Source organism: Anomaloglossus baeobatrachus, chromosome 4 (assembly GCF_048569485.1).
Source record: "Anomaloglossus baeobatrachus isolate aAnoBae1 chromosome 4, aAnoBae1.hap1, whole genome shotgun sequence".
Lineage (NCBI taxonomy): Eukaryota > Metazoa > Chordata > Amphibia > Anura > Aromobatidae > Anomaloglossus > Anomaloglossus baeobatrachus.
The window spans coordinates 224,154,103-224,169,061 of NC_134356.1; the positions used below are offsets into that span (position 1 = coordinate 224,154,103).

The 14,959-nt window shown below is 44.3% G+C and overlaps 1 protein-coding gene across 3 annotated transcripts in view; it reads left to right on the forward strand.

Annotated features, from left to right (window-relative positions):
* Nucleotides 1–14,959, forward strand: part of ANO4 (anoctamin 4) — a 481,162-nt gene that overhangs the window by 444,791 nt on the left and 21,412 nt on the right. For all 3 annotated transcript variants that reach the window (XM_075344688.1, XM_075344690.1, XM_075344689.1), the window contains 3 exons: nt 7,543–7,579; nt 9,979–10,090; nt 12,016–12,073. In XM_075344688.1, the coding sequence (XP_075200803.1) occupies nt 7,543–7,579; nt 9,979–10,090; nt 12,016–12,073 (207 nt within the window). The remainder of the gene's footprint in view (nt 1–7,542; nt 7,580–9,978; nt 10,091–12,015; nt 12,074–14,959) is intronic.

Below are 14,959 nucleotides of genomic sequence, written 5' to 3' on the forward strand. Positions count from 1 at the left end.
CGAGTGAGCTGTCAAACAGGCAAACCTGGCCAACGACGCAACAGCGATCCGGACCTGCAGAACGACCTCGCTAGTCATTGGGGACGTTGTAAAGCAGCTTTTTCAAAGGGAAGTCGCTAACGAAGTCGCTGTAAAGTCCCCTTTACACACTAAAACTTTGCTGCACAGCGAGAAACAAAGGACCAAAGAATGGTCCTGAACAATTTGTAGCGATCACAACTTCACAGCAGGGGCCAGGTCGCTGATGTGTTTCACACACTGCAATGTCGCTGGGGAGGTCGCTATAACGTCACAAAACCGGTGACGTTACAGCGATGTCGTTTGCGATGTTGCAGTGTGTAAAGCCACCTTAACACTGCTATGTGGAGACAAACCAAAGTAATGCAGTTTAATCCCTTAATCCCTTCATGCCAGCAGATATCAGCACTGTCTAGATTAAAGGCCCAGTCACATTAAACAATTTACGGCTAGGTTCACACACTGCGTTTTTTTGACGCTGCGTTTTTGTGCGCTTTTTGCGGCAAAAAACGCACAAAAATGCACCCGCGTCAAAAAAAAACGGCAAAAAACGTGTGCATTTTGCCGCGATTTGGTGCGTTTTTGTGCTGCGTTTTGATGCGTTTTTGCTCACTGCGTCTTTATGCGTTTTTTATCAGTGAACAAAAAAATAAGGTCTGATGTCATTTCCTTCTTCAATATGTTCTTCATTCTCCACTAGTGTATGCAGGAGAGCAGACAGCTGCAGAACTACAAGGCTCAGCATACTCCATCCAATAGTGTATGCAGGAGAGCAGACAGCAGCTGCAGAACTACAAGGCTCAGCATCCTCCATCCAATAGTGTATGCAGGAGAGCAGACAGCAGCTGCAGAACTACAAGGCTCAGCATCCTCCATCCAATAGTGTATGCAGGAGAGCAGACAGCAGCTGTCGAACTACAAGGATCAGCATCCTCCTTCCAGGACTGTATGCAGGATTTCTTTGCCCCCCCAAACAAAAAAAATGACGTGTGCTTCGCCATATTTTTGTATGCTAGCCAGGTACAGCAGGCAGGTACGGGCTGCCCCCAACCCCCAGCTGCCTATTTGTACCCGGCTGGGAACCAAAAATATAGAGAAGCCCTTTTTTTAATTATTTCATGAATTTCATGAAATAATTTAAAAAAAAAATGACGTGAGCTTCGCCTAATGTTTGTGTCCAGCCGGGTACAACTAGGCAGCTGGGGATTGGAATTGGAAAGAACCCCCCCTCCGCAGTAATCCTGGGGCAGAGTCCCGCGCCGTCCAATCCGGATCCAATATCATCTGATCGGTTTGCTGGAAGGCAAAGCGATCAGATAATGTGTCAGGATTAAGTGCCTGAATCACATCACACATCAGCTGATTGTATAAAAGCCATTTATACAATCAGATGATGCATCAGTGCAAAAAAAATAAAAAAAAATAATACTCACTTATGTGCTGATTACCGGCAGCTCCTGCAGCGGAGTCTGATCCCGTCCGATCGCTGCAGCAGCTGCCGGTAATCAGGGATGAAGTCTCCTGACGCATCCGCTGATAGGTTAAACCGGCCGGGCGCTGGCGTCAGCCCGAGACTTACGATCAGGTGACGCGTCAGGTGACTGCATCAGGTGATCCATCGCCAGGTCCTGCATCCTGCAGGCACACGTACCCGGGGAGACTGCACACACCCGGAGCGGCGGTATCAGGGGGAGATGGGAGCGGGCATGGCACCGGGAGTCGGCAGACAGGTGAGTATAACTTTTTTTCTTTTCTACTGTTCACTTTTGATTTCGCAGCTGCCTCCACCTCCCGCCCAGACATGGCGCCGCACGGCAGCATACATGCACAGGACAGGAGGTGGACGCAGCGGTGACGGTACCGGGAGGATTCGCGCTTCTGTATTTACTGACAGAAGGAATCCTCTTCCTGTACATGTCACTTTACTACCCACCTCCTGCGTTTATAGCTGCGTTTTTGGTCTTAGAAACGCACTAAAACGCACCAAAACGCACCTATTTGCGTTTCTCATTGCGTTTTGCAACATCCCATTGCACTCAATGGATGAAAAGCGCAGTGAAAAATGCGGGAATAATTGACATGCTGCGTTTTTGTGGCACCACAAAAACGCAGCTGAAAAAAAACGCTGTGTGCAGACAGTAAAAATGAAAACTCATAGACTTTGCTGGGGAAGCAAAGTCATGCAGTTATCTGAGCAAAAACGCACCCGAAAACTGCGCAAAAACGCCGCGAAAAACGCACTGTGTGAACTTACCCGTAGCGATTCCAACAACGATACAACCTGATAGGGATCGCTGGTAAGTAGCTAGGTCGCTGGTGAGATGTCACACTAAGCGACGCCCCAGCGATCCCACCAGCAACCTGACCTGGCAGGGATTGCTGGAGCATCACTACACGGGTTGCTGGTGAGCTGTCAAACAGGCAGATCTCACCAGCAACCAGTGACCAGCCCCCAGCCAGCAGCGCCGCGTGGAAGCGATGCTGCGCTTGGTAACTAAGGTAAATATCGGGTAACCAACCCGATATTTACCTTGGTTACCAGCGCACACCGCTTAGCGCTCGCTCCCTGCACACCTAGCCACAGTACACATCGGGTTAATTACCCGATGTGTACTCTGCTACGTGTGCAGGCAGCAGGAGCCGGCTTCTGCGGACGCTGGTAACCACGGTAAACATCGGGTAACCAAGAAGCCCTTACCTTGGTTACCCGATATTTACCTTCGTTACCAGCATCCGCCGCTCTCACACTGCCAGTGCCGGCTCCCTGTTCCCTGCACTCCTAGCCACAGTATACATCGGGTTAATTACCCGATGTGTACTGTGGCTACATGTGCAGAGAGCAGGGAGCCGGCACTGACAGCTGAGAGCGGCGGACGCTGGTAACGAAGGTAAATATCGGGTAACCAAGGGAAGGGCTTCTTGGTTACCTGATGTTTACCATGGTTACCAGCGTCCGCAGAAGCCGGCTCCCTGCTGCCTGCACATTCAGTTGTTGCTCTGTCGCTGTCACACACAGCGATGTGTGCTTCACAGCGGGAGAGCAACAACTAAAAAATGGTCCAGGACATTCAGCAACAACCAACGACCTCACAGCAGGGGCCGGGTTGTTGCTGGATGTCACACACAGCAACATCGCTAGCAACATCGCTGTTACGTCACAAAAGTTGTTCCTTAGCAGCGATGTTGCTAGCGATGTTGCTTAGTGTGACGTGGCCTTAACGTTTGATGAAAAGTATACTATTCCTTTTTTTTTGTTTTTTTAAAACGCATGCACATGTAAGACCAAGGTGACTCAAAGACTTTGAGGAAGTCAAAGAGTCCAGGGTGTTTTGCAGTAAGTTCCATAATTAACGTAAACATTGAAAACTACATGAAAGGGTATTTGCAAATAACGCCATTTTCTTACCTGGAACACGCCAGAGAAGCACTAAAAAACATCAAAAATAATTAAAAAATGAACATATACACAGTTAGGGGAAATTAAATGGCTATGCATATATTCCATCCTTCGTGTCACTTCTTTTGACTGCTTAAGGCTTCAATAGCTGGAAAGCAGCTAAAAAGAGTGACTTGATCATTCTTATGGCGGCCTACTGTCATAAACCAAGCATCTTCTCGGATGCCTCCTGGGACGATTTCCCCGTATGGTCGGCCTCGTTTGGTTAGCTTCCTTGAGTCTCAGGTACTGACCCGAACATCTAGGCCTTTTCATCTTAAGGCCTGTGTTGTGCCTTCTGAGCATGCTCAGCCTGATAATCTCAATTCTGAGACTAATGCGGGCATCACACAAGACGATCTATCGTGCGATATGTCGTCAGGATCACGGTTTTTATGACGCACATCCGGCATCGTTTACGACGTCATCCCGTGTGACACCTACAAGAGATGCAGAACATTCGCAAATCGTGTATCGTTGACACGTCGCTTATTTTTAAAAAGTCATTTATTTTTCTTTGCGCCGGTTGTTCATCATACCCGGGGCAGCACACATTGCTCCGTGTGACACCCCGGGAACGATGAACACAGCTCACCTGCGTCCCGCAGCTCCCGCCGGCTATGCAGAAGGAAGGAGGTGGGCGGGATGTTTACGTCCCGCTCATCTCCGCCCCTCCGCTTCTATTGGCTGGCCGCTGTGTGACATTGCTGTGACGCCAAACGTCCCACCCCCTTCAGGAAGTGGATGTTTGCCGCCCACAGCGACGTCACTCAGCAGGTAAGTACGTGTGACGGCGGTTTAATGACTTTGTGCGCCACTAGCAACTAATTGCCCGTGACGCACAAACGACGGGGGCGGGTACGATTGCTTGTGCTTGAGGCCCGCATAAGTCAGGGTTCAGGCTTCTGAGCATGCTCAGTCACTTAGTGCATCCGGTGTCCAGGTGACGTGGCACAATCCCATTGTCCGTGGTGACATCACAGATGACATGGTGTGATCCCATTGGCCTGGTGACATCACAGATGACGTGGCGTGATTCCATTGGCCGTGGTGACATCACAGATGATGTGGCGCGATCCCATTGGCCACAGTGATGTCATGAGTGATGTGTGGTCACATGGAAGATCGCTCATTGGTTATGTCTTGGGCGGGTCATGGGGATCTCCATTTTGTGGGCCGTCCTTAGGTTATATAAGCCTTGGGCACCCACATGGCTGTGTTCAGTCGTCTTCATATGGGGTGCAGCAAGCACTTACCAGATTAGTACAGGGCCAGGCGTGGAAGTCCTCTGGGACTGATACAGGGTTAGAAGCTAGGTGTAGGGCGAGGCGTCGCGGTCACATCAGACCGGATTAGGGTCAGTTGCCCGATAGGCAGCGCTTCTGGGCTACGCTAGTACTGGGGTCATCGGTGGTTATATACATACATACATAAATGCAGTATATATATATATATATATATATATATATATATATATTAACTTCTGTGAAGTAACAGAGTTAACAAGTCATAATCCGACTGTGAAATACAGTGCTTGGCAGAGGCTATATTAGAGCTTTCGTGTGACTTGTAACATGAGATCTCAGGCCTTGGCTCTCTGTGCTTTAACACAGTTTCCATTACTATAGCTATATCTCATACCCCTCTGTGCTGTAACAGAGTGCGCCAATTCTATAGAAATATCTCTGACCTCTCTGTGGTGTAACATAGTTCACGGTCCTACCATTACTTTCCTCCCTGTGGGTAGTGTAACTCAGGCGATCCTCAGTTTTAGTAGCAATTTGCCTAGTTGCAGTTCAGTCATTCATCTACCAGCAGCAGCAATCACATCACTGCACGGTGGACCCTGACTTTTGATAGACTAATAGATGGATATATATGCCTATCAGCTAGCCATACCATAACACCTACACTTGAAAGCTACCACTATTTTATAGATATAGAATATAAAACAAAGACATCAAAAAAAAATCAGAAACGTCACTTCAAGACAATCAGTCAGCTGTTTCCTGAGGTATCATCTGCTTAAAAAATTATGCAGGTATGGCAGTTTCTATAAGACGCTGTGTGCATAATGCAATCAAGATTTTTCTTGCTGTGCTCTGTTAGTACCCAAAAGACTTAGAAGATAAGCTCTCAGTTTTAGGCTGGACAAAAGACGCTTGTTTCATGGCCTTGAAAAAAGGTCATGAAACATGCGTAAGGGGGGTTTTGGCCTTTTGGGACACATGTCGCATAGTAATGACCTCCCAAATGTTTATGCTGTGGATAACATTTATTTATTTATATCTTTATTTTCCCTTTGCTCTGTTCCACAATGCCTCATCATTTTGCATTTGCATCTTGTGATAAGGCAACCAGAGCACATTTATTATTTCCTTTTGCAGCGCACCATTTACCTATTTTCCACAATGTACGAGTATATACCCAGATAATCGATCTCATTATGATTCATTTTATGTGGTGTGTCTCCATAATCAAGCATCTCATTACCATTTTGTGATTATTAGTTTCCTTCCTATCAGTCATTTGTCCATACCCAGTCTCTATATGCACATATATTTCTGTGTTTAACAATTTCTATTGTGTCATTTGACTAGTGTTACACAGTTTTCATATAAGTATATGTGATATTGCTTATTGACAAATTTAGGAAATTTTTATATACCCATATACTGTATATGTATATAATTTTGTTTGATTAATTTTTTTTTACCTTGACCATCCTATGCCCTAAATTTTCACTCTCATTCTGTACATTTTTAAAAATATTTTAATATATTTATCTCTTTGAACTGAAATGAAAGATTTTTCAATGCGGAGAGTAAAGGCTGCTTTACACGGTACGACCGATTGTGCAATTTCACAATCGATCGTACCCGCCACCGTCCTTTTTGCGTCACGGGGAAATCGCTGCCCGTGTCGCACAAAGTCGGTAACCCCCGTCACACATACTTACCTCTCGTGCGACCACGCTGTGGGCAGCGAACGTCCACTTCCTCGAGTGGGAGGGACGTTTGGCGTCACAGCGACATCACACGGCCGCCGGCCAATGGAAGCGGAGGGGCGGAGATGAGCGGGACGTAAACATCCCACCCACCTCCTTCCTTCACATAGCCGGCGGCGGCCGCGTGACGCAGGTGAGCTGCCGTTCATCGTTCCCGGGGTGTCACACGGAGCGGCGTGTGCTACCACGGAAACGATGAACAACTAAATTAAACGATATTATGGAACCTAGCGACCAGTACACAACTCACGATTTGTGAGCGATACTGTGTCGCTAGGAGGTGTCACACGATGCCGGATGTGTGTCACAAAAACCGTGACCCCGACGATCTATCGCACGATAGATTGTCTGGTGTAAAGCAGCCTTAACAGTTTTTTTGGATTTAATAATGGTAACTGGTTTATAGCAGAACTCAACTCTCCTGCACAATGGCAGTACAAAGCTGCATTTCTTGTGAAACCGCAAATTCTGCTCTACTGATACACATGACAGACGATAATCCTCAGTCATATGCATCAGTTAATCTCAGCCCCTCCTGCAGTATATGTCACCTTTCAGCCCACTATGTACAGCCCCATCTTGTAGTATATCTCTCTCATTTCGGACCCTCTATATGCAGCCGCATCCTGCCATATATCTCTCCTTTCAACCCCTTTATACAGAACACCATCCTGCAGTATATCCTCCTTTCGCCCTCTGTATACAACCCCATCCTGCAGATACAAAAAGGAGACAGTTCACCAAACTATGCAGTAGAATCATTTGGTCATAAGTTATAAGTTATGATTATGAACCCAAGAACTGGGGTTTGAAATACATAACAGTACATACTGTATGTGCTTCTCAACATTCTGTACCATGCATTTTTATTTTTTTTGTAATAAATTGGGGTTCTTATCTCATGCTGGAATTAGTGCTCTAAACCTTTTCTTCTGTTTATATTGAGCCCCATCCTGCAGTATAGATCTCTTTTTAATTAAGAGCACATTGTGATTTTAGGAATAACCCTTTATTATCTAGGTGAATGACAGCAAAAGATTGTCAGTATGTGATATTAAACTTTATTTGTTCTGTTTTGCAGTTGTATGAAAAAGTTGCACTTTTTCTCACTAACCTTGGTAAGAATAAATTATTTGTGACATTTGTTCATGTAACAACTGTGCTAGTCACTTGAAGACCCGAAAATATAAAGGACAAGAAAACAATGTGAACTTTGACAAGAGATAAATATTATTACCTTGTTGTGAGGTGACAATGTCCATTATCGCAAATGTCAGGCTGGCTCCTGTGTAGTGTAGAGCGATTATACAGTTAGTAAGGAACTGTTGTTATTGATCATGATGACGGTTCAGTGCTATGTTATTGTAGTATTGCGAGAAAGAAGCATTTCTCCCCTCTTTAAAGCCTTCAAAAACCACATTTTTCAAGTAAAATTTAGTAACTTTTCAAAATCAATGATTTTTACTAATAATAATACTATATTTTATTGATAACTGTTCACTAGGGACCAGAAATAGTCAGCTTTAAAAATTGTGGAATGGAATTGTATACACAGTTTAGTTTATGCTTTTGCTAGTTTGTATGTTTTAGTTTTTATAGTAAAGACTATAGTCATTAACTACTTTTATATTGTGACAGTTAAATTGAAATTTCTATAGGTTTTCTGTTTTGTTTAGTTGTTTTTCATCGATCACCTGTATTAGGTGCTGAATTTTTGCCATTTGCACTGCTATTTTCTTCAGGTTTTCACTGCTATGTACAGCAGAGCTTTGTAGTTTTACTAGTATTTGGAGTTAGTATTGTCCACTAGTCTCATTCATTTAAAATCAGTCTATCAGCATAAATTGACCATTAAAGCCAAGCACAGGTGCTCGATGCAATACCAGGAACAGCCATAATTGAAAGTACAGAGATGTGCCTAGTAAACAATAAAGAGGATGATAAGTTAACAAAGAGGACACGTTGCTTGCCCCCCAACACTCTTATAATAGTCTATTCTAATTATAGGCTAACAAAGAGGACACGGTGGTAGCCCCTCGACTCTCTTATGATAGCCTATTGTAATGATAGGTTAACAATGAGGACATGTTGGTTGCCCCCAACTCTCTTATGATAGCCTATTCTAATGATAGGCTAACAATGAGGACACAGTGATTGCCCCCAAGTCTCTTATGATAGACTGTTCTAATGATAGTCTAACAAAGAGGACATGTTGCTTGCCCCCCCCGACGAGAACCAGGTGGTTGCCCCCAACTCTTAAGGTACCGTCACACATAACGTGATTGCTAGCGTGATCGCTGCTGAGTCACGGTTTCTGTGACACAGTAGCGATCCCGTTAGCGATCCCGTTATGTGTGACATCTACCAGCGATCAGGCCCCTGCTGTGAGATCTCTAGTCGTTGCAGAATGGTCCAGGCCATTTTCTTCAAAGGCGATGTCTTGCTGGGCAGGACCCATCGCTGTGTTTGACACTGTGTGACAGGGTCACAGTGACTGCAGACATCATTATACAGGTCGCTACTGCAACCTGTATTGTTCCTGCATCGTTGGTAAGGTCTGACTGTGTGACATCTCACCAGCGACCTCCCAGCGACTTACTAGCAATCCCTATCAGGTCACATCGTTTTCGGGATCGCTGGTAAGTCGTTGTGTGTGACTGGGCCTTTATATGATAGACTGTTCTAGTGATAGGCTAACAAAGAGGACATGTTGGTTGCTCCCAACTCTCTTATGATAGCCTATTCTAATGATGTGCTAACAAAGAGGACACCTTGATTGCCCCCAACTCTCTTATGATAGCCTATTCTTATGATAGCGTAACAAAGAGGACATGTTGCTTACCCCCCGAGTCTCTTATGATAGCCTATTTTAATGATATGGTAGGCTAACACTTTAATACAACTAAAAAACTCCCTAGAGCTTTCCTATAATAGTTAAATATATTTAAAGGGGTTGTACGGGTCTTTAACATTAATGACTTATCCTTGGATAGGTCATCAATGTCTGATTGATGGAATTGCTACACCTGGCACCCCCGCTTATCAGCTGTTCCCTGCGGCAGCCAAAAGTGCTTAGTTGTGGATTTGCATGGCACAGCTCTGTCAACTTAGGATAGGTCATCAATGTCTGATCGGTGAGGGTGTGACATCTGGCACCCCCGCCAATCACCTGCACAGCACACCTCCTTCAACTGTATAGTGGCCACCGCTGAGTACTACATATCCGCCCCCTATTTTAATTAATAGGGGCAGATGTGCAATACCTAGCTGCGGCCCCTATTCCATTGACAGAGATGTGCGGTACAGGTGATCGGCGGGGGTGCCAGATGTCACACCCCACCGATCAGACATTGATGACCTACTAAGGATTGGCTATCAATGTTAAAGTCCCAGACAAACTCTTTAACTAATATACAAAAACCTCCAATAAAATAGTAGTAGGTAATGTTTGTCAAATATTTTACGGACTAGAAGATTGTGTCAGATTATCTACAGTTGTGCATGTTTCTACCCACAGAACAGCCACGTACTGAATCAGAGTGGGAGAACAGCTTCACTTTGAAAATGTTTCTTTTTCAGTTTGTCAATCTGAACAGCTCGACCTTTTACATAGCATTCTTTCTTGGGAGGTATGTGCATTTTGCTTTTGAATTGATCTTGAAGAAGTAGGGAATATTTTATAGTTTGGGGGATCACTCATTATTAAATTTGCCAAAATAAACATGATCCCAAAAATGTTTAAGTGAGTATTCCAATATAGATCTGTAAGGAGGGCATGTGCCACATGGTTAGTGGTAGGTTTAGAACTGCATAATAAAACAGCCTAGCCTATGTAGAAACAATTTTTAGAAAATTCTCAGTCGTCTATAAATTGTAGAATGCTATGCCCATAACACAGTATCTAACACTTTAGCACAGTAGATCATTCTCATGTGCGCATTATTGTCCATGAGCCCTCACTATAAGCTTGTATTACAGGAATGCTAATGTGAAAAACAGCAGAATGCTACATATGAATGCAATATATAGTATAAGATGTAATACATGAATGGTATAAAGCAAATAAATCAAGATGTGATGTTAAGAGCTTAATTTTTAAAATCTCCTTTCTAGCAAATATTATATTTCCTGTTTAATTCCAGTTCCACCTTGTTGTGATGGGAAATGATTTTTGGGCTAGTACTTTTTTCACGCAACCTGCACTTATGTTTTTTCTTCTGCCTGGGCATTGGCTGTCCTTAAAGACTGTTTCTGTCTATGTGTAGCTGTAAGGAGATGGATATATTGCCCATCTTCCCCCTTGAAGACACAAATGTTATTGTAATGTGTGATGTGAACTGTGTCATGTCTTAATGCCATAATGTTAAAGTGTATTTTGCTTGACAGTAGGGTAGGAGACAGTTAAAATTTGGGGCTAGCCCAGAGTGAGAGGTGCTCGAGTGAGGGAATAGTGATGGTTTCATGTTAGAAGGGCAGATGGGGACCAGCATTCAAAAGTGACGGCGCTAAGGTCTGACTAGAGTGCTGAGCTGATTGATCTGGGTGTCCCTAGAGTGAGCAGAGACCAAGATAAAGGATAGCGAGATCCTGAGGAGAGAGAAAAAAAGAGCTGACCGAGATACAGAATGTGCTTCAGAGGAGAGTTGAATAAAACACAGAATGAACGACTGGACAACTGTCCTGGGACAGAACATCTAGCAGTATGGCCGATCAGTTTACAACTCAAAAGGTAAAAGACCAGGATGGTGCAGAGAGGTGGGACAAAGAGAGTACCCCAGGCAGGAGGTCCCTAATCATCAGCAAGCTAGAAGCTAAGTTTGGTTATATTGGCAACCCAGTTCCTTTAAGAGGAAAGATAGGACATGGAACCACGGATGAAGAAGAGTACTTTCACGAACGTAGTGACACTAATGGAGGCAGGAACCAGTGAAGCTCAAGAAGTAAACAGACTATGTGCAGGGATGCTCTGTGTTGAAGAAAAAATGTCTGAGAAGTTGTGTTCCCTCTATCTACTGTACTTAGTTGTCACCAGATGGCTACTTAGGAAAAGATTGTTTTTCAATAACTGGTGGTCTCCCACCCTGACTTTTACAACATCTGGTCCCAACCAGCCAGAGTCAATAGCAACATGCGGCCTGCAAAAACGTATTGCCTCCCTAGCTCAAGTACCCACACCCAGGCAGGACCCCTACTTTTATGTAACGTGCCGGGGTGCAGCAGATGACTACCTCACCTACAGTTACCGCCACGTTACACAGCATTAAAATTCAAGCAAAAAAATCTATTTCTAGCCTGCTCATTTTATTTTTTATTCATTAGATTTCTTGTTTAGATGCAGTTTAGCTATGGCAGACATCCATATAAGCCATTACAGGCTGCAAGGCCATTCACTGTTATGGAAATCCTGCACTTTTGCCAGGTTTAACTCTGGGGTTCAACCATTCTTCAAAATAAAGGAGACTAACTCATTTTATAGATGTATTTTTATAGCGTTATCTCTAAACTAATGTTCCAGTTTGTTTCAGATAATCATATAATCTTTTTATCATTGAAGGTTTACCGGAAGACCGGGTGCTTATTTAAGGCTTATAAACAGATGGCGACTAGAAGAGGTTAGTGTATATATCATGGGTATTTTGCATAATATTGTATATATGGAAAAAATTAACCTAAGAAGGAAAGAAAATGAGCATGTACCCTACAGTAAGTAGATAAATACACTCCAAGGAATTGCAAAGATAGGGTTACTAGAAATGGCAATGCTACCGTTTCTAATAAACTTACTTTTGCAATTCATTGGAGTACTTAGTTATAATGGTCTCTCCTGAGGCATCTCGAGAAAATAAATTGCCCACCCCTGTAGTAGTACATATAAATAATATAGGGTACCTAGTGAATGACTTGCCCCAGGGGTATGGGGTACTCGGTCCCGGGCCTGGTTACGTTGGGACAGTTCACTGGGTACCATTGCCCGGTTCCTTGACCCTGGGGGTCGCTTTAATAAGGGGTTATTTACAGGGGTATTGTAATAAAAGTTTTTATCATGACGCCACTTGCGGGTTGCAGCTATTTTAGTGGATCTGCTGCTGCACAGTTCTCACTACTGGGGCTGGTGTTTGTGGCAGCCTGGATGTTGGGCCCTTCGCAAGTAGGGCCAGGCCCCAGGGGATAGATGATGTTGTTGGGTGTGGAAAGAAGGTACACAAGGGATTGCAGTGCAACTGGTTTCTTTTACTCACGGTGTTGCAAAAGGTGGCAACCCGTTGAAGGCTGGTCCTCACCACTGGTCCCCTTAGTTCCAGTGCCGGTGTGATGACCTGGTGACATTTTTCCCCTGCAGCTGTCTCAGGTTGGTGGGTTCCCGTGGCTTGGAGCATCTGAGGGTCCCCTCCTGGTTGTCTTTTAGTCTGAGTCCGTATAACAGGTAGCTTGAACCCTGAGGGGTCGGTTTCTCTGGTCCTGTACCCCGGTTTTCCCATTGCTACTGTGTCCCGAACTTTACAGTCAGTGAGGTCCTGGATGATCCCCCCACTGGTGCTATGGTTCTGGGAGTACTCCACCGGCAACCACACGCCTGGCCCCTGAGGTCACCATCACACTCTCCTGTCAGTGCGGATACATCCATCTCCTCTCACTTCAACTTACTGACTCCCACTGACTGTCTGAACCCCTCCCCCCTGGTTGTTGTCTAGTAGACTGGATCGGTTCCACCCCTAGATGGCCATCCATTGGGTCCAACCCTATCTTTTCACCAGTCTTTGGGAATGGGGAAAAACAGGGATTAGATTGAATGTGTTGCTGTTACCAGCACTGGTCTTCTGGGTCCCTGGGGGTAGGCCCTGCATCCTGGCTAGGATGCAGTTCCCTGTAGCTCCTGATGGCTTCAGGGGCGTTACATGAACACAAAAGTGTAAAAGCCATGCCATCGCGACAAGGTCTACCCCAATTGGGACGATTCTACTCTAGTATAAAAACCTCACCTTGTGTCAACTAACCTCAATGTAATGTAATACTTAATATATTTTTTATTACAATAATTTTTCTACTTTTTCATTTATTTTGTATCAGCATTGATCTGTTAAATGTACTTATTTTAGTGAATAATACTGATGACACTTCTTTGTATTCCATTGCACTTCAGCACTTTAGTTTCCATATATCTTCCACTGTTCAATCACCTTCTGTTTATATTTTATAATCATTTTATTTTAACTTTGATTAATTTTATATGTATTTTGCATGCACTTTTATTTGTTAATGGTTTAAATGATCCTGCTGGATTTGTACTTGCTCTATTATTGTTCATTTCATCTGAGTCTTTATTTTGTGATCGGAGCCAGGTCTATTAATTTGCCCCAGTGTAGGCTAGTCGTTTCCAGTGGCGCATGCCTCCACTGTCCGCTCAGCCTGTGATCTCCATGGGAATCGAAGATTTGCTCCGCCTCATTGGCTAACAGTGGCCCGAGTGCAATGCGAGATTTTGTCCCATTGCACTCATCTGATTCATACACTTGTGTGATCCCGGCCTTTTCCTCTCTGTCTGCATTATTGTATGTGTTTTGTTTTTTGGCATTTCTTTTGTTTATCCATCTTGGGGAACTTTGGTAACCATTATCTCTCTGCAAGTTACCAGGTTGCAATTTTGCATGTACATCTATGACATTATACCATATGTGTATATCTTTTATTGATACCTTGCATCTATTCTTTCTTTCTCTTTGTAGCTTGTCAACCTCCAATTTTTCCATGTACTCATAGCTCATTGTGGCCACCTTGTGGGCCTTTCTGATATTATTCTGTGATATTGTTACATTTTACTATACATTTTGCTCACGTCAATCTTTGTTGGGGCATTTCATATGCATATGTTATTTTCTCAAGGACATTCCTTGTGGGTCACGTTTCTGTTTTGACTTTCCCTTTTTAGTTGTTTCTTATATATATTTTCCAATAAAGAATTATTATTATTATTATTATTATTATTATTATATACCTTAGCTGTTTACTCTCTATAGGGTTTTGACCTCAATGTAGATGGGCCAGAGCAGGTAAGGCTGCTTTCACACCTCCGGTTTTTGCTATGCGGCACAATCCGGCACTTTGCAGGAAAACCACAACCGTTTTTTTTTGCTGCCGGTTGCGTTTTTCCTGCATAGACTTTAATTAGTGCCGCATTGTGCCGCATGGCCTTGCGTTCTGTCCGGTTTTTGCCGCATGCGGCAGATTTAGCCGATGCGGCGGCCGGATGGAACGTTGCCTGGCACGTTTTTTTATGCGGCAAAAAAAACTGCATCGCGTCGCATCCGTCCGATGCGGTGCTTTCCCAATGCATCCCTATGGATGCCGGATGCGGCGCGATGTGGCAAAAACCGCATCCGGCCGCCGCATGCGGTTTTTGCCACTGCGCATGCTCAGTAGCATGCCGCAAGCGGCAAAAACCGGACGGGCCGCATGTAAAAAACTTATGCAAAGGATGCGGTGTTTTCATCGCATCCGTT